At 31.2% G+C, this 20094-nt stretch overlaps 3 protein-coding genes across 3 annotated transcripts in view; 2 read left to right on the top strand and 1 right to left on the bottom strand.

Annotated features, from left to right (window-relative positions):
- Positions 1-20094, bottom strand: part of LOC125067482 (suppressor of lurcher protein 1) — a 229540-nt gene that overhangs the window by 96816 nt on the left and 112630 nt on the right. The gene's annotated exons all lie outside the window — the stretch shown is intronic.
- Positions 1122-4762, top strand: LOC125067485. Its single transcript, XM_047676142.1, has 4 exons — positions 1122-1223; positions 3321-3464; positions 4233-4379; positions 4614-4762. Exons 1-4 carry the CDS (start codon positions 1176-1178, stop codon positions 4650-4652), a joined length of 378 nt encoding a protein of 125 aa, XP_047532098.1. The 5' UTR covers positions 1122-1175; the 3' UTR covers positions 4653-4762.
- Positions 13658-14841, top strand: LOC125067487. Its single transcript, XM_047676145.1, has 3 exons — positions 13658-13808; positions 14137-14289; positions 14655-14841. The coding sequence occupies exons 1-3, from the start codon at positions 13764-13766 to the stop codon at positions 14694-14696; spliced, it is 240 nt and encodes a 79-aa protein (XP_047532101.1). The 5' UTR covers positions 13658-13763; the 3' UTR covers positions 14697-14841.

Below are 20094 nucleotides of genomic sequence, written 5' to 3'. Positions count from 1 at the left end.
GGACGCAGTGCTTATTAAGTTAAGTCATTCATAAAATGCATTATGCTAAATTTTCCTTTGATGAAAAAATTCCTTTTATAAATAATTTAGACATTCAGACATCAATGTTAAATTCCAGAACTTTTTTTTTTACACAATTTTCCAGTTATTTTATAATTTAAGAGTACCTAAGTTCAATGCTTTAGACATGAATAGCATGTTCAAAGTGCTCTAATAAATTCAGATAAAAAGTAATATAACGATTTTTGCCAGTCAATATACCGCGGAAAAATATTGAGGGTGATGTCGTCCTTACCGATATTGGCCACGACAGTCATTTCAAGGGTCAATTTCGCAGGACATATTATATATATAGTATAACACATACAACATTGCAGGCTGCAGAAAGGTATGCACATATACAGTTGCACTCTCTATTCCATAATTCTCATAATCTGATGGAACGGAAAACCCAACACGAAAGCGTTCAGTTTCCGAGGTACGGGACTTACATCTCCCATAGTCCGGGCTGTTACTGGGGATTATTCGGCAGTAAACCCTAATAACTTTTTATTGGCCTCACTTGGGGTTTGAACACAGGTCTTAAAAAAATCTAGTCGGCCGGGCAGGAGCAACAGTACAGAACTAGCTGCAAAGTCGTAGCCTTATATTCTATAACTTTTCTTAATAAATGGGCTATACCCATCCCGACAAAGGCGTGTTCTTCCGCTGTTAAATAATGTTCGTATATATAGATAAAACTACTAAAACTAAACTAAACTACTACAAAGATAAATTAAATAATGAGTGGATCTGGTTAATGGTTTATCACCGTCTGTTAAATGCTAAAATGTTGTTCCAATGATAATCATCGGCATTACTTGTAAATAATATTCAAATAGAATATAAATTATTTCAAATAAAATATATATAATTCAAAAGAGGGAGACACAAAGTTGTTTAACCAGCCTCTAAACCACAAATAGTTGAAATAACCATTTCCTATAAAGGTACTTTACTGAACAATTATAAAAATATCTTGCCGGATTTTTAAAAGTTTGTGGTTTCTTATTTACATTATATTTCAATTTATTTACGACCTACCTTTACGAATATTATATAAGAAGCGGATTGTGCGATATATCGATAGTGTAAGGTTATCTTTAGATTAACAAACATCCTATAAAAATTGAAATATGTTTACGAAAACCATGTTTTTATTTGTGATCCTGGTGTTGCAGTGCGTAAGTAATAAAATTTATATTATCAAGAAGAACTAATACCTAGTTATACTAAATTTTATAGATTATTATGATAAATAGCACTTAATGAATCAACCAAAATAATATTGATATTTTTTTGAAATAATACTATTTTATTAAGTTTTGTGTTATTTGATAATTAAAGTATTAAGTAAACTAATTAAATATTACTTCTATTTCTCTACTAAATAGACTCAGTAACTCTTTTGTGGGAAAATGTATACGCTTTCACAACAGAATCCAAGACAGTGTTTAAAAATAATTTACTGTTAAATTTAAAAATAAAGTCTAGAGCCCGTTCATTAAAAAATATGATATATTAAATGAGTTAATAGATGATAGCAAAACTAAGGGGTTTATAATAGGTATATTAGTATATAAAACACAAGTAAGTTTATATATTCTTCCTAAAAATAAAAGGGTGTTTCCAACAATAGATATATTTATTTATTGGCTAAGATTTATTAATTCGCGTGCGTTTAGTTTGCAAACATTATTAATATTATTCAACTACGATTCATTTATTTATTAATTTTGAAACAGTCTTTGTAAATTTCTTGTCACCCTACATACCAAACGTATTTCTATATAAATATTTAATCAACCCAGAGAATGAGTTGTTTTATGTTACCATGCCTTTCAATTATTTGGGCAATTCCTATAATCCCTGTTTTAGTTATCGTACACGTACAAATATCGTTTGTACAAATAGTATCATTGTAGCAGTAAATGTGAAGTAGCATCCGTTGTTCCTGTAGTTACACTCACTCAACCTTCATACTAGAATTCAGCAATAAGTATTACCCAGACGAGCTTGCACCAAGTTTTTTACCATACAAACATTTCTAAAAAAAAAAATTAATATATTATTTTGAATATCATAGATTAATCAAGCTCCCGACCAATGATATCGCGTCAATTTGCTGTCAAGTGTTTTTAATGTGTCTTTATTCCCCTTATGATTGGAATAGAGTTTAAGTACATAGTCAATTGTCATTACTAACGGTAATTGAGACGTTTTTATTTAATAGTTTTTAGTTTACTACGGTTTGTATATACATATTACGCTTATACATATGTTACGCATTTACATTTATAGACAAGACATTTACTTTGATTTTAAAATAAGTAAAAATGTTTTTCGATATTCTTTTGAAAAATGTGAACGAAATGTCAGTATTTTTGCTGCACGCTATTGCTCGTCTGAGTTCTCCTAGTCTGACCTCATGGCCACCCGCTATATAATCAGTGCGGTTTCAGTTAGAGGATCAGAGAAGTGAATTAAAAAAATACATATTGGGCGAGTGTATCAGACGAACCACCTTCAGACCAGCCAAAGTACATAAGTCTAAGTTGCGGCCAATTTAGTATTAGCATGATTGTATTTACTTCAAACTTAAACAAAACTTAGACGTTTATTGATAAAAGAATTTCATTTTTTTCACACTTTACAAATTGAGTGGTTTGCATAACTCTTCATTGACACATTCTTCTTTTTCTTCCTTAAAACGCCCTTGGATAAATATCTTAATTCTTTTTTTAAACTCACGTATCTATATGATAATATATATAAATGTTTACAAGAATGACAATGATGAAGAATAAAATGATGTTTGTTTTTTTTTTATAGCAATAGTATTTACGATTTATAATATAATGTGAGGAGTATACTTGACGAGTCTTTTTCTCAAATTAGATGACTTAAATTAATCTCCTTGTATTGTAACGTTTTATTATTTTAATATATTTATATATATAATAAGTATAAGTATTAGTGTGTAAATATTTTTATGTAAGTTTAGGACAGCACCGCATACCCAAATATATTCTTAAAAATCTCACAATAAAATATATCATTATTGTAAGTTTTCTGGGATACTATTGTTAAACTCTATATAGTCGGGTAAGCGATCTAACTAACCTACTTTACCCAGCGTCTTTCAATATATGTGAAATAAATTCAAGTGTATATGTCTATAGAAATATATTAATGTATAAGGAAACGGGGGGAGCAATACGTGCTATACAAAGTATGATTAACTTTTTTCAATCATGTATAACATTCGTATTCTTTTTCAGACACTAGGATTCCCACAGAATGCAGGATTTAATCCATCTGGTATCGCAGGGTCCTTTTTGAAACCTATAAAGGACGTTAAGGAAAAACAGATTATGCCGGTCGTAGGTTTATTTCAAGAGCCATTAGGTGCTTTTTCTAAAGCGGTAAGTTTCGTAACATTTAGGGTGGTTCCTCACCGGGAGCATTAAATTCGAGTTCTTGTCAGTAAGGCAGTAAGATTAATGTTCATAATCAAATCTCAGATTGTTACATTACAGACGAGTGATGCTGGTTTCTGATTGATTAGTTTCTGGTAAAAAGAATAATTATCTAGCAGCTTATAAGCGTCACACTGCTGCGCAATGGCATTCCCTTTTCTTAGAGACATAGCTTAGATAATTACATATATAAATTTGGTCCAAAACCGGTAGCACAATTTTTATCGAGCGAAAGTTTAAACAATTAATTTACATATTTTTTTAAATATTATTTAGTTTTCTTATAAGAGCATTATTATCTTTTGAATTATAACTAAAAATCTGTTGCTTTTCAATGTTGTTTTAATGTTACGTACATTTATTTTTATTGTTTTTATTAATAAAAGTATGGAATCAATTGAGTTGCATCTATTATATAAGCCGTGTTTATAACAAATTGTGTGTCAAAATCTGGTTTTAACACTAAGCTCGGAAACCGCTGATTCAAAGAAATACAAACTCAGCTTATCTTCATATCTACTGTTAAATTACAATAAACTTATTGACATGATACTATTAGTAGCAAATTATATGCGTAAGTCAATATTTTATTTGTATGTATTCTGATGCAATTATATCCATATTGTATCTTGGTTAGTTAGTTAATAAGCAATGTTAGGTAATTTTATAATTGGTATAATCGATATTTTTTTTAAATAGTGGTTTAATTTTTAGTCGCATGGAATCCTAAAGAGGGCTACAGATGAAGATAAGTCTAGCGGTATGGGCTCATTTTTGGCACCTATAAAGGAAGTTAAAGATAAACAAATACAGCCTATCTTTGGATTATTTGGAGAACAAATTGATAAAGTTTCTAAAGTGGTGAGTTTTAGAAAGATCTCCTGACGAATTATGATCATAATTATCTTGTTTTCAATTCATTAAAATGTGACAGAACTGTGACTTCATGTAAAATTTTAGTTAGAAAAAAAAAAAGAATTAAAATCGTAATTTTTTTTCATGTATATTATGCGAAAACCACTAAATCAGTTTTGAGAACATTTCGCGTATATTCTTTTTGATATGTTAAATTATTAAATATGTTTTTTTTTACAGTTCGATGTTTTTGGTTCTCCATCTTCAAAAAAGGAGTAAACTACGTTTAAAATCAATGAAACGTTTGCTATTAGCAGCAATAATGACGCAATGAATATTATTAAAACACACGTTATTACCTTCCGTACGTGCTCATGAAATGGGCCATATGAAACTACGAGTAATTTGTTAAAGTAATAATAAAACATTTTTTTTTTACAGTAATAAAATATTTTACCAAATTTATTTTTAAAATGTTTTATTGAAATATTCCCCTAATTTATTTGTCCAAACACAACGTTTTATCAAAACAATTTATGGTGGAATTGTTAACCTGAAACAGTTCTAAGAAAAACCTTATGACACTATTGGACTTACTTTTTTTTATGAATTCTTTAACTTGTCAACCTGTATTAGCACTATGTGCCATTCAGATGAGGTATCTCTATCTACATCTTGTAACCAGAGGAAATTCCTATCAATACATTTTACCCGGTGTCACTGAATATCACGGTTTGTGTAGTGCTGTGCCGTTTCAATCGGGAATTCTTAATACTACTTGCGCCCTTTAGTTTGGACGTCAGTTCATTGATCTGATGGTATTCACTATATCTAGGGATCTCTTGTTAGATGGTGAAAATCGACTATAAATGGAGGATCATTACAATACACAAAGTAAGCTGTAAGGCAGTAAGACATGGATGTTTCCATAGAGCGCACTATTGAATTGTCATTTGTGTATATCGAGTATACCATAGCAACCTCCCCTATTGTAACTCGTTTGAATGTGTGTTAGTTGATGCCCTTAAAAGAATTTGCTGTTGAATGTGGTTATTTGTGAGTATTTTGTTATAAATCTTTTATTCACATAAGAATTATTAACATAATTATTATTGAATATTTAATTTTTAAATATTAGTACAATCTTCGTAAGTGCTAGGTTTTTAAGTTTATTTCAGTCTTATATTTTAAATAAAATGTTTTGTGAACCTACAAGAATATCATCAACATCCGAAACCTGAATAAATGGCGTGTTTTGTAATTGTAAGGTCTTAAGTAACAAAATACTGTCAAGCCTAACATCGGATAACTTTGGCCAAATGATATATATAAGTATTAAAAAAAAAAAAAAGAAACGTAAAATTATTACTACTTACTAATAGTGATTGAATACTAGGATCTTTGTAAATCTGTTTATTTGAAAAGAGCAACTTTGCGAGTTTTGCTGTCGTTTCTTCTCGCTAAGGGCTATTTACCGAAACGATGTTAGAGTTAAAATATTGAATTAAATAATATTCAAATAAAATTTTATTATTTTTTAAAAAGTCTATTTGAAGATACTTGTGTAACATTAACAGCCAGTAAAATTTCCACTGTTGGGCCTTCTCACCCTTTGTGGAGAAGGTTTGGACCATATTCCATTACACTGCTCCAGTGCGGCTTGGCAGAATTTCGTTGATGCATGCAGGTTTCCTCACGATGTTTTCCTTCACCGCCGAGCACGAGATGAATTATAAACACAAATTAGGCACATGAAAATTCAGTCGTGTTTGCCTGGGCTTGAACCCGCAATCATCGGTTAAGATGCACGCGTTCTAATACTGGCCCATCTCGGCTCACACTGGGCCATCTCGGCTCGAAAACTTAACTACATTTTTCCAATGATAACCATCACATTACTTGTAAAAATTGTTACGTTGATGTTTAGACAAATACAATCATCTCTCTGTCATTATGGAGATGATATTGGAAAGAGGAAGACACAACATTTAACCAGTTACCCTCTAAACAAAATATAGATGAAGTAACAGTTTTATATACAGGTATTTTAACATTTAAAACAAACATGCCCGTATTTTACAAGTCTGTGGTTTCTTATTTACATCGTAAATGTAAATTGTATTTACTTATGATGTATAGGATTATTATATAAGAAGCGATTATTGCCATTTATCGATAGTGTAAGATTATCTTAAGATTAACACACATCTTTCAAAACTTTAAATATGTTTACGAAAACGATTTTTTTATTTGTGCTCCTGGTGTTGCATTGCGTAAGTAAACAATTTTTTTATTATAAAGTTGAAGAATAAGCTAGAAAAAAAGATCTTTTCTTGTAAAGGTACTGTTTTATTGTTCAAATTGCAATATCTAGTAAAGTAATTAAATATTGTATTGTATGTTTTATGAGCAGTATAAACAAAAAAATCTCAATATTTTTTAATATAAAGGAAATTACAACACTAGACCTTTTAGTTGACTGCACTGCCTTGGGAATGAGATGATCGCCTCCAGGCTGCTTCAAATCAAAAATATGTTTATTATTGTAACATAATATATATATATATATATCCCGCTGAGTTTCTTTCGCCGGTTCTTCTCAGGTCTGAGGTGGTAAATTCCAAACCGGTGGTAGATTTTTGACTATCAATAAGCAAGTGTAAACACTTCTATATTGAATAAAGATTTTTGACTTTGACTTTGAATTTGAATAATCTCACAATAAAATATATCTTTACTGGACGTTTTCTGAGATCCTATTGTAAAGCCCTGTGTAGTCAAATAAGCGACCTTTTGTCACCTAACGTCTCTCAAATGTGTATGTTGTGTATGAGATTTTATAAAGTATAAGGAAACGTAGGGGCAATATATACTATTGTATTATCAACTCTTTTTAACATATAATCATACTATTTTTCAGACACTTGGGTTTCCACAGAATGCAGGTTTCGATCCAACTGGTATTGCAGGGTCCTTTTTAAAACCCATAAAGGACCTTAAGGAAAAACAAATTATGCCCATCGTAGGTTTATTTCAGGAGCCATTAGGTGTTTTCTCTAAAGCGGTAAGTTTCGTAACTTTTTGGGCGGTCCATCACCGTGAAAATGACATCCGGGTGCTTATCAGTACGTAAGTCGTGTGTAACAAGTACGGCTGCTGGTTAGAAAACGGTTATAAAAACATGAGATAAAACTATAGTTTCTGTTAAAAAAAAAGTAGTAGTTTAACCTCCACTACGAGACGATAGCTAAAAAAATTTGCTTTTCTCGTATATTGTTTTAATTCATAAAGTCTAGGGAATCAATTTTAATATATTTACATGTAACAAAACTTTCATTAGGTTGCTATATTGTTAACAAATTATGAGCCAAAATCTACTTTTAATAATTATAATAGGAAACCGCTGAATTCATTGAAAGAGAAACTCAGCTTATCTCTTCCATTGCTGTAGAGAACTCTTTTCCCATAATATAAATTACATTACACGTATTGACCATAATACCATTAGTAGCAAATTATATACGTAAGTCGATATTTTGTATGTATGTATTCTGATGCAGCAATTTCCACATAAAACCATTTCTATCCTAGTTAGTTGGTAAACAATGTTCGGTAACGGTATATATGTATTTTTTTAATATAGTGTTTAAATTTTTCAGTCGCGAGGAATTTTAAAGAGGGCTACAGATGAAGATAAATCTACCGACATGGACTCTCCTTTGGGATCTATTAAGAAAGCTAACGATAAACACATACAGGATATCTTTGGATTATTTGGAGATCAACTTGATAAAATTTCTAAAGTGGTAAGTTATACAAAGTTATTCATTAAAATGCGATAGAAATTGAAAAATGGCTAAAAAACCTATAATATATAAAGATATCTGTATTATGCGAAAACCACAAAATTAGTTTTGAAAACCTTCTCGTAGTAATATTCTTATTGATATTTTACTTTACTGATATATAAATTTTTTTGCAGTTCAATGTTTTAGGGTCTCCATCATCAGACAAGGAGTAAACTACAATTGAAAATAATTAAACGTTTGTTTTTATCAGCAATAACGATAAAATGAATGTTGTTCAAATAACTGATACACAATGAAAACATACGTAATTACGTTCCGTACGTGCTCATGACATGGTTTTGTGCGATATGAAAATAACTTGTTAAAGTAATTTCGAACATCATGTAAAAATTTTTTATACGAATAAAATATTTTACAATTTTTATTTTAAATTTTTTATAGCTTTTATTTTACTTGCAATGTACGGGTGAAATCTTGCAACTCAATTTAGAAGCAGATATCTTTAACCGATTGAGCTGAAATTTTGTATTCATGTTCTGTTTGGATGACATTGGATAGTTAAATGTGTGACGTCATTCTAAATCCAACATGGCGGACTAATTATTTTTAATGTCACTCTATTTTGGTTATCAAATGAAAGGACTTACCAAGAATACGAATACGAGTTTAATTACTAAAAAGCAAAAAAAATAAGTAATTACCTTTTTAAAAACAAGCTATTATACAAATGCGCTAAAAAGGAAAAATAAGCTGTTATAACTTTTACTGTTAATTTATGACGTCATTTCACATTTGACACAATTTATATAAATTGGTACGAATAGTGTGTACACCGGTTTCCGTGGGTACGCCACTCCGAGGTCCCGGGATCGATTCCCGGCCGAGTCGATGTAGAACAGTTCATTCGTTTTCTATATTGTCTTGGGTCTGGGCGTTTGTGGTACCGTCGTTACTTCTGATTTCCATAACACAAGTTCTTTAGCTACTTATATTAGGATTTGAGTAATGTATGTAATCTTGTCCAATATTTATTTATTATTTATTTATATGACATAAAAGCTTGCCGCGAGATTTGATGATGTTGATAATCAAGTAAATTAAATAATTTGAAGTGAATATTTTATTTTTATATTTTTAGCGCATTTAAATAAAAGCTTGTATTAAAAAGGTTTTTCACTATTAACTTATTTTACTGTAATATTCATCTATTGTATTCGTTCACATAAAGGTTATGTCAAAATAATTTATGTAGGAATTATTTCTGAAAAAGTTCTAAGGAAAATCTTACGATACGGTCTTACTTATAAACGATAATTTGACTTTAAAAATGACGAACAGCATTGTCTGACTAATCACACCGTAAAGTAAATTTATAAGTACGGCCGTTAGGGCTTATAGCGAAGATTATCTCCTATTGAAGAATTACTTGGAAGTTTTGAAAAGGTCTATTTTAGAAATTTGCCACAGTCAATTGAGATGAAGTAAAATTCATCTCAAGTGACCATCATATTGTAAAAAAAACATCTTTTGTAATAAATTACTGTTTTAAAATAACAAAGAAAAAAAATTGTTGGTCTGATATTCTTTCATCATTCTTCATTCATCATCATCTTCAATCATCTTTTTATGCTAAGAGATTATATTTTATGCTTTAGGGTACTAATTTCATAATAACTATTTTTTTTTTATTTTAATTACTAATACTGATAGGGCTTTGTGCAAGCCCTTCTGGCTAGGTACCACCCAACAGTAATCAGTATTGTTGTGTTCCGGTTTGAAGGGTCATTACATCTTCTATGGGCATCGTCTATGTTGATTGACGGTAGAATATATAATGAGGGTGGTATCCAGACGAGCTTGTACAATGCCTTAAGAATTTATATATAGAAATCCAATATCTTAAACTATGGTATTTGTCATACGCTGTGCTCAATAAATCATCATTCATTCCTTTATTTTCATTTACTATTGACCAATGAGAACAAGTTATTATGGTCAAGGACGAATCACTAGTGCATATCTTGACCAGGGGTTGAAACCACAAACCCGAATTCTTATTAATGTCCCAACAATTTGTCTTTAAAACAGGTTCACATACCGAATATACCATACGCTTGAATCATGTTAAACGGATTTCGTAGAAACACTCTAACAAGTAACCCTCGAATTAAACTAATGGGTTTATTTTCGTTACAGAGACCTAAAACGATCTTTAACTAATATAAGTGAAAGCAATTTATTGTATCCCAGGTAATCTCTTCTAAGTTTGTGTTGTTTTGTGCTTAGAGTGTGTTTATAATTCAACGCGTGCGGTGAATTTACTAATTCACTCCTCACTCACACACTCCTTTCCTCAGCACTCATTAACTTATCTCATAACTCATTAAAACTTAGATTACATGATTTTTTTTTCTCACTGAATTGACGCGTTGTGGAATCGAGTGTGTGGGAAACACTATCATCCTTCATCATCCACTTAAAGGCCGGCAACGCACTTGTAACCCCCCTGGTGTTTCAGATGTCCATGGGCGGTGGTAATCACTTTTCATCAGGTGAGCCTCCTGCTAGTTTGCCCCCTATAGCACAAAAAAAAAATCCAAATGCCGAAATACCCATGAAAAGACCAGCGGTACCCTCGTCATCCCTTCTATGAGTGCCACGAGATCACTTGATCACTACCATAATCACCTCAAAATAACTGCATTGACGCAATGTTTCCAAAACTCGAAACAGATTTTTATTTCAAGATTTCGTTGAAATTTAAAATCAATTGTTAAGTGTAGCCTTAAAGGAGTATGAAAGTTATTTTATGATAACCCAGAATTTTGGAAATCATTGAATCTCATACTCAAATAATAATAGGGAAATGAATCTTAGAAAATGTCGTCGGCAAAAAGTTCCACAAAAAAAAAAATTCTTAACAAAAAATTTTATCAAAGCTTGGATGATATTCATTACAATAAAATAGTCCATATTTTCGTTAATATTTAAAGTAAATAAATAAACTGTCCTAAGCAAATACTAGAAGTTGGAGTTAAGCAAACGAGTATATGCCTTATCACTAAATCATAATGTCTTGACGTATTAATGAGTTTGTACACAAATATTGTACTACGGAGAAGCTATTGTAACAATTATGATTATTTACCAGACATCTAAAACTAAATGTCTATGTATAATTTTTTTATGTTGATACTTTTTTTTTATTATTTACTTTATAACATCCACGGGCTCACAGTTGCCCGTGCCTTTTTTTACATTTCATTTTTATAAATTGTGGCATTATTTTATATTTTTACTGAAAATCAGAAGATCTTCGCTGGACTTCGAGCTTGTTGTCAGTTGTGAAGACATGGCCCACACTGACATTTTTTCTTTTTATATTGCTCGATTAGTATATAAGCCATATAACTAAACTCGTGTTCGCCCATTAGCGAAAATTCGACCTAAATCAGTATTGATGAGAATAACATATTCGCATTTTTGCATATTTCGAATGCTTCGAATGATTTTACTTCACATTTGCATATTTCGAATGCAAAAATGTTTTTTTAGGTACTAGTGTCCGCTTAATAGCGCTACTTATGCAAATTACAGATTTTTTTTACAATTCTTTAACACCATGCACTACTTTCATATACGTGCGAAGAAGAAGTTTTACTACTTTTCACTAGTATTTAAAAGTGAGATAGGAAAAAAAAGTAATGGCCGACAGAACATATTTCACCGACATCTCTGCCAGTGAACGCTAAAATGGTCGAAGGAGATTTACGTGTTTATTTTGAAAACGATCCGCATCCATTTCACTCCATCCTATGTGGATAGAGAAATTTATCTTCCAATTTCCCTTTTCAAACAGATTTGCTTTCGCAATAAAATTATTTTTATATGAAATCGAATATCTTCAAATTTCAAATTTATTGTTATTGTTTTCCTTGTTTGTCGACCTCAAGGAAGTATATTTCCGCCTAAGAGATACTTATTTGCCCCTAAGATGACCCTCGTACCTGTAGTTACACAGACACACTCACTCTTCAAACCGGAACATAATAATACTAAGTAATCTTGTTTGGCGCTAGAATATCTCTTAATCTTATTTTCTTCATGTTGGTAATAGACTTTTAACATTTTCAATACACTAGGAGTAACCCTGGAACAGACTTGCGGTATATCAGTTAACTTAGAGCAAGCTACGATATTTATACTGGTGGACAGGTCAGATCGCACAACTACTCGAGTCTTGTCTGCGCAGGCACCGTGTGTACACTCGTACACGAAGAAGACTGCCTCCATACTATAACTAGTTTGTTTATCAGATTTAAAAAAAATACTGGCATGTTTCCCGATTTGTAGCAGGAGACGATGGTAGGGCAACAGAATCTCTTTCTGCGTACCATCCCGTATGCTCGTTGGACAAGGCTGCCAAACTTTTTAAGTCGCTTCTCGTCTGTGTGAGCCCCGACTTATTTGAGTTCTAGTTCGACGTTCGACAGGGCTGTCAGACTACTGATGTGAACTAGTGCATCTTGTCTCTATTGAAGCAGGCGGTTATTGTATAAATAAACCAGTAGGAATGAAATGGCAATATTAAAAAAAATGGCAAATATGGATTGCAGGGCTAGGCTACTAACATAATAGATTTAAAGCGAATGCATGCTGCCGAAATTATAAACAACTGAGATGAATGTTGAAATGACAACAATGTATAGAATACGAAATGTGTACGTTAGAGGAAGCTTAAACGAAACTCCCGTGACAGAACTGGAAAAAGGGCATAGAGTAGAATATATGCCAATAAACCAGCGGTATGGTTTTGTAATAATTTAACAAGGATTTAATTGTGATAATGTAACAAGTCAGACTTATTTTGTTCATCAAGCTGCAGCAAGAGATGAAAAGAAAACATTTACGCGGCGCTTATTATACTAGCTCTATACAATTTTAACACATTGAGTGATGCGAGAAAACAATTAACTATATAAAAATATAATATTAAAGCACTTGATTTTTTTTTATATGTGAGTTAAAGATTATTATTTATATACAATTACTTCTGCTGGATTATATATGGCTTGATACTGTCTCAGGTTTATGACGCTATTTCCACATGTTTACTTCATGATTATAGGAACCGTAGTGTTCCAATAACATATCGATACATTCTCCATAGTAATTATCAATAATTTATAGTACAATTGCAATATGATTTTTAATAAAAATATTTGCAGTATATGGATATATAAGTAGAGTTCATATTTAAAAGAAGTATTTCTATTTGTCTGCAATTCTATTGCCATTCAAAATTTTAAACTAATTACTTAATCTATGATTGAAACATCGTAAAGTACTTAAGAGTATTTGTATTGTATCTGTATACTAATGTACCTAGATAATTAGAATCCACAGCGCAGTGATGATTGCAAACAAATTTAATAATTATCTTACTGGAACTGGTGACCTCTGGTCATTGATAAGATGAACAAACATGATTATTATTTAATAAAAAGACAACTAAACTAGGCAGCTATATAGCTCAGTGCATGATCAAGAGCTTCGTCGTAAAGTCGTGTCAAAAATCAAGATGAACAAGCTATTAATTGTCCTTCTGGCTGTCTGCCTCGTCAGCGTGAGTACATTTTTTAATTTATTTTATTTATGGAACATAAAACTCGAAATATATCGGCCTAATTAATTTATATTCTAGTGCTCAATGATATTTCAAATCTCACAATGGATCCAAAATAGAGATTCCAATATGATATAAATCTCTTTGAATAATCAGTTTTGAATACCGCCTCAGAGAAACCAAGATACCCGAAGACATAAATATTTAATCTATATGAATCACAATTATTGATACAATACATAAATTAGTTTGAAATTTATATATCCGAAGTGAAATTTAAATAACTAAGGTGTGTGTGATCATTTTTAAATAAATATCCTCAATACAGGTACATGCTTTTGTGAAACGAGATGCAGAAACACCAAAACCTGATGCGTTAAAAGAATTTGGAGACAAAGTACTGAGCACTGTTAAGGAAGCTGTTGACCCCGAAAATATAAAGAAAGGATTTAACGATTTTATTGATAAAATGGACGGTGCAGTAAGTAGATAAATATATATATAAGATTTGACTTTAAAGGCAGGTTTAACTTTCGTAGTTTTAAAAGAATCATGAACATGGTGACCAAAAGTATTTTTGTCAGTCTTTTCACGCAACCATATCTAGAATAGACTCACTAGCCTAGAATTATAATAGAAATTAAAAAATATCTAAAATTAGATAGAAAATGTAATTTTCAACTTTAAACGTTTCCAATGTTTGGTAATCTAATTGGTTTTAAATGCGATCATAATTTGAACAGTTGCGATTTTGTAGAAACTTCAACAAAATCACTACAAACAAAGAGTACGACCGCCTTTAAAATCCGAATATAATATATAAATAACGATTATATTTTATTTCAGATTAAACAATTCAATGCTAAGCCCAAAGAAGCCAAAGAATAATGCAGATGAAACGACGATATTCATTTAACGTGCTCCGCTCCTATGATTAATTGTAGTGATGGAATTTAATATTACCTTACTAAAAAATGTCAATCAGATGAAATAGTATTGAAATATATATAAATAAAATATATTATAGTTTAAATACTTATTTTATTTCAATATTTTAGGGCTTACAGATAACCTTCAATTCAATTTTCAACTTATTTGAAAAATTTACATTCAAATGTACAAAAAAATTATATGGAGTGTAGAGACTTCTTTGTCGAGCTGTTTTCAATATAAGGATACTTTGGGAGATCCAGTTGCTTGTAAATTGTTATCACTAAAATGGTAGGTCCTATTATATTATATGTAGGATATAATATAATAGGACTTAAATTGCCTCTTGTGAGAATATTTACTTCACACCTCTGATTTTGTGCAGCGTCATCATCATACTTTTCTACATAAAGTATTTTTTTGCTTCTATATTGGCTGCGTAAGGAATTACCAACGTTAAAATATAATTTTTGTAATATATTTTACCTAATTAGTTTATATTGCAAAGACTTATTTAAATTAGTATATGCAAAAAGTTTATTGAAATGAGTACTGTACAAATCAAAGAAATATGAAACGTTGACAGGAATACCAGCAGCATTTTCCCGTTCTATCTTGCCCTGTCAGCTATGAACGTAATTAAACGGGATGTTTAAGTTTTATATTGTGTTTCGAACTATGCTTAAAATTATATGATGTATTTTGGAAAATCTTATGGTGTATTAATCGAACTCTGCCTTTTACATTAAAAGCCTGTAAATTTCCCGCTGCTGGGCTTAGACCTCCTCTCATTTTGAGGAAAAAGCTTTCATTTCAAAAAATTGTGTTTTGTTGTTTTTTTTTATTTATCAAGAGGGTATGGTAAAAAATATAAAGATAGCGTCATAATAATTTGAATAAAAGTATAAAAGCTTACCTATTTTTATTAATGGTTTCATACTTATTTGCCGCCAAAAGTTTAAAATTAAAACTATTTTATTAAATCTTTTCTTGCATTATGAAGCAATTTTAAAAACTTCATTTTAGTGTAATTGCAATATTTTTATCAATTATAATTGTGCTATAGTTACTATTAAAACATGTACACGTATTCAACATGACAGAATTTAAATAGTATCATTACCATAGTTTGCAATTTTACTGCCATCACGCACTCACTCATTTGCGTTTCAAATTATTGTTTGAAATAAAAAAGGACGTTGTTAAGCATATTTAGAATTAAGCAAGATTGCCATTTTGAGTACTTGAACTTGAGCTATCAACTATTTTCGCGATATTTTGAGTTTATCTATTTAGTACCTCTATTATATGTCAAATGATAACAGGAACAAAGGTCAAAGTTATATTAATTATTCACATGAAATATATTTATAGTGTTTACACTCGAAGATAAGATACTCTTAATGTATTAGGTACTAGCTCTCACCGACGCTTAAATAAAACCATTAGTGTTGAATTTAAAACAAATTTGCTTAATTTTTTGTCCATGAGTTGTAATAATAATAAAAAAATGTATGTTATTATTGAAAATCAATACGTTTTTAAGACTACAATAACGTAAAAGTTATATTTTACGTACTGACGAACGGTGTCTTAAAATAGAGTTTAAAAGTGCATCGAGTTTACTCACTTTGGTAGACATTTACTGAAATTATTGCCATTTGTTCTTTGTACTTTATTAGGTCTTGCATGCCATTGTTTTTGTATTTCAAGTGGGTAGGCTAACTGGCGAATGGATCACCAATCTTGGTATGTTTGATTTAATGATATGTTTCTTGTCCTAGTACACACTTACTCTGGCTCTACAATATTATTTACGGGCAATACAGTAAATAATATTAAATAATAAAATTAAAATGTATGTATTATACAACACCCTTATTTTGATAAGCTTCGCTTACGTAACGTTTTTTTTAAAGGAACCCTATTATTTTAATAAAATATATCATTTCTTGTATACAGCTAATGGGAGTTGTTGTTTGTAGAGATTTATAGAAGAAACTGATTGGGTTCTTCTTTTAGTTGTAGTTCTTATCAAATTTCAATATAATAAGCTCATGACAGTATTTTTTATATTTTTAGTGGCAAATGAGCAGGAGGCTTACTTGATGGAAATTGACTACCGCCGCTCATCTACAAAACAAGGGGGCTTGGTGTGGCAGGTGTGTTGCTGACCTTTAAGCAATGAGTACGCTCTTTTCTTCAAAGTTCCCAAGTCGTATCGGTGCGGAAAAACCGCAGAAAATGTCCTAAAAATCGCGCTTTTGTGGATTTTCGGACATCTAGTCAGTGTGGGTGAAACTCAGCAGCCGGGATTGATCCAAACAATTCCTCGGAACATTTCCCGTGAAAAATGCGGTAGAAGATGTAGAGTGATCCAACATCTTTATAGTCGATAATTTGAGCCGCTCCGCATTAGATACGGTCAAATGGAAGAAGCTTGTACTGGGGAGCACCAGCCCAGACTTGAGAGCAGTACTCCATGTGATGCCGAATTTCTTCAGCTTTGTATAGTTGTAGATGATGGGCCGCTGTGAAATACTGTTCTGGCTTACTGAGCACATCGAGCTTTTTTACGCCAATTTAGCTTACGCCAATTGACCGCGAAACTGAACGAGGCTCGAAACATTAACGCCAGGTATTCCAATACTAGCTGTGGCGGCCAGGGAAATGTTCTCAAATCGTGGAGATACGACAAATGGTGTTTATTTAGCGGTTAACCCGCAAACTTGTGTCTTTTTGGGTTTGAATTAGATGAGGCTTAATCAGATTTCTTCTTCGCGGTATGGGTCAATGACTCACTGCACCTCTGCAGAGATGGAAAAAATACTGACAGAATTTCCCTAAGACAGCGCTAGCGAAACCCGAAAGCACGTGTTTCTAAGTCTCTTGCCAATTCTGCCAATGTACTCCGTCGTCACTTTAGCGATGACAGCAGAACACGGAGTGACCCGTTCCATACCCTGACAGTGTCAGCAACAACACCCGGATCATACGGCGAGAAACAAATCTGCCCCCATGGGTAAGTTGCAAAGAAGGACCGCATCCCATCATTATTTGATCTGAGGAATCGATAAAGTCCAAGAATTTATCCTTGAGAGATCCCCATATTATTAGACATTTTTACTTCGCTTCTAAATAATATTGTTAAGATAGAAAAATTTTAGGAACAGAACAAGCATACGTTTGTAATTTCTAGTGTTTCATGCATTATCCTCTTCCTTGAGCAACTGAAAATTCTTGTAATAGGGAATAGGGTCTATTTGTAAAAAGAGTATATTTCAATCATTAACATATATTTTGGTGTCACTAGAAAGACAAGATGGAAGGACAGAACTATAAATATGATGATCAATTCACATGAAAATAAAAAATATAATATAATAAATAGATTATTACATCCCAGTTTGAAACATCATTCATAATTAATTAAAGTGCAAGCGATTTAGTGATGATTGCCAACAAATTCGCTAATTATTTTCCTGGAACTGGTGACCTATGATCGATGATAAGATGAACGAGCATGATTATTTCTAATTGAGAGGACAGTTAAAGTAGGAAGCTATTAAGAAAGCATCAGTGGATGATCAAGAGCTGTGTTGCAAGGTCGTGTCCATATTCAAGATGAACAAGCTACTAATAGTCCTTCTGGCTGTCTGTCTCGTCAGTGTGAGTGCTATTAACTATGTTGATTATTTTGTCTTATTTTGATAAATTATACTTTAAATAATGAATGAATTTATTATGTCAGTGTATAAATTAACGAAGAAAATTCTGGTCTCATAAGTCCAAAATGGGGATTTCTTCGTTTTCTGAAAATATCTCAACAACACAAACAAATTCAAGACCTTAAATGTTCCAACGATGAATAGAAGTCTCTTTTCTTCTAAAAAAAATGGGTTGAAGATTATCTCGCTGCTAGTTGGTGGATATGATATGTGGCATAATTTTTAGGAGATGTTTTATAACCAAAATAAAGTACGTGATTATTATTCCTGCTTACCCAGTTTAAATCATACAATTTTCTATTGATCAATAAAGATCTTTAAGCAGCCTACTGGTTACATTCGCGTTTTTAAAATTAATATGTACCATCTTCGCTTCTTAGAAATCAGCCATGATCACAATATATGGTATTGTATTAGCAAATTTAAAACTCCACCAGTTGATAATCCATTTGCCAGATTCGGAATCGCTTTATTTAAATACGACTTTTTTCCTTAAAATAATTTGAACAGTTTCACAAAGTTGCATTACATATATAGCAGTACATAATATATTAAATACTTAGGCAAGAATTAAATGTACCACTAATGATTTTGTTTCTAAGAAAATATCTTCATATACAGGTCCACGCTTTCGTGAAACGCGAGGCACAAGCTCCAAAGCCTGAAACTTTTAACTTAGATGATTTCTCGAATACAATACGTGACAAGTTTAAGATAGAACCTATTGACCCTGAAAAAATGAAGAAAGGATTTAATGAGTTCGTAGAAAAAGTGCAGGGTGCAGTAAGTAATTAAATACTAACTTTAATGACTACAAAATCCATTTAAGTCTTTTAACTCGTTTTAATAACACTAAATACTATGATTCTTTCTTTAAACGATTTATTGATAATTACATTAAATTAAAGATAATTTGAAATTATGTAAAAGTATATTGCTAAAAACATGATATATTATAAAAAAAGAAGAGAATAACTTATACGATATAATTTAATCAAAATATATTCATTTTGTTTCAGTTTGATCAATTAAATCCAAAGGACAAAGGTGGTAAAGAATGAAGCAGATCTAATATAGTCAATTAAAGTGCTCTACCTCTAGAATTGAACGTAGCGATGGAATTTATTATTCTGTCTTAATAAAAAATGTTAATCAGTTGAAATATAGAAAAATAATAAATTATAATAGCTTAAATTGGTCTCATTTCATTTTTTGATTTAAGGATAATCTGATACAAATAACGTATTATCAGTGATAGGAATTGATCGGATGCCAATAAAACAACAATGTAAACTTTTTAACGAACGTAAAAAAGAATTAACGTAGATTGTGTAACAATTATCAATTGCATATACTAAGTATATGAATTATTTTATTAGTTAGATGGCATTGATACTGTTCGTTTTATTATTATATTTATTTCGTTTTATTATTATATTTATTTTTATTATTAGTTTATTACCTATTTGATATTTTCATTGCAATACGACGGCTTACCACTTTGGTATGTACTTTTGTTATGGAGACTGTATTCATACTGAAAAATAGCTGTTTGGACTATTTGCAATGTCAGAGCTTGAGACTCGTAAAGGGACGGGACGCCCTTCAAAGTCGGAGTATGTGTATTT

This window comes from Vanessa atalanta, chromosome 11 (genome assembly GCF_905147765.1).
Source record: "Vanessa atalanta chromosome 11, ilVanAtal1.2, whole genome shotgun sequence".
Classification (NCBI taxonomy): domain Eukaryota; kingdom Metazoa; phylum Arthropoda; class Insecta; order Lepidoptera; family Nymphalidae; genus Vanessa; species Vanessa atalanta.
The sequence above is the reverse complement of the archived record's forward strand: the minus strand, read 5'-3'. Positions and strand labels throughout refer to the sequence as shown.

What these genes read in the sequence shown, in the direction of transcription:
- LOC125067485 (XM_047676142.1), top strand. Translation starts at nt 1,176, where the DNA reads ATGTTTACGAAAACCATGTTTTTATTTGTGATCCTGGTGTTGCAGTGC. An exon ending in TGATCCTGGTGTTGCAGTGC is followed by an intron (nt 1,224 to 3,320) that starts GTAAGTAATAAA and finishes ATTCTTTTTCAG; the next exon opens with ACACTAGGATTCCCACAGAA. An exon ending in TAGGTGCTTTTTCTAAAGCG is followed by an intron (nt 3,465 to 4,232) that starts GTAAGTTTCGTA and finishes TTTAATTTTTAG; the next exon opens with TCGCATGGAATCCTAAAGAG.
- LOC125067487 (XM_047676145.1), top strand. Translation starts at nt 13,764, where the DNA reads ATGAACAAGCTATTAATTGTCCTTCTGGCTGTCTGCCTCGTCAGC. An exon ending in TGGCTGTCTGCCTCGTCAGC is followed by an intron (nt 13,809 to 14,136) that starts GTGAGTACATTT and finishes TCCTCAATACAG; the next exon opens with GTACATGCTTTTGTGAAACG. An exon ending in TTGATAAAATGGACGGTGCA is followed by an intron (nt 14,290 to 14,654) that starts GTAAGTAGATAA and finishes ATTTTATTTCAG; the next exon opens with ATTAAACAATTCAATGCTAA.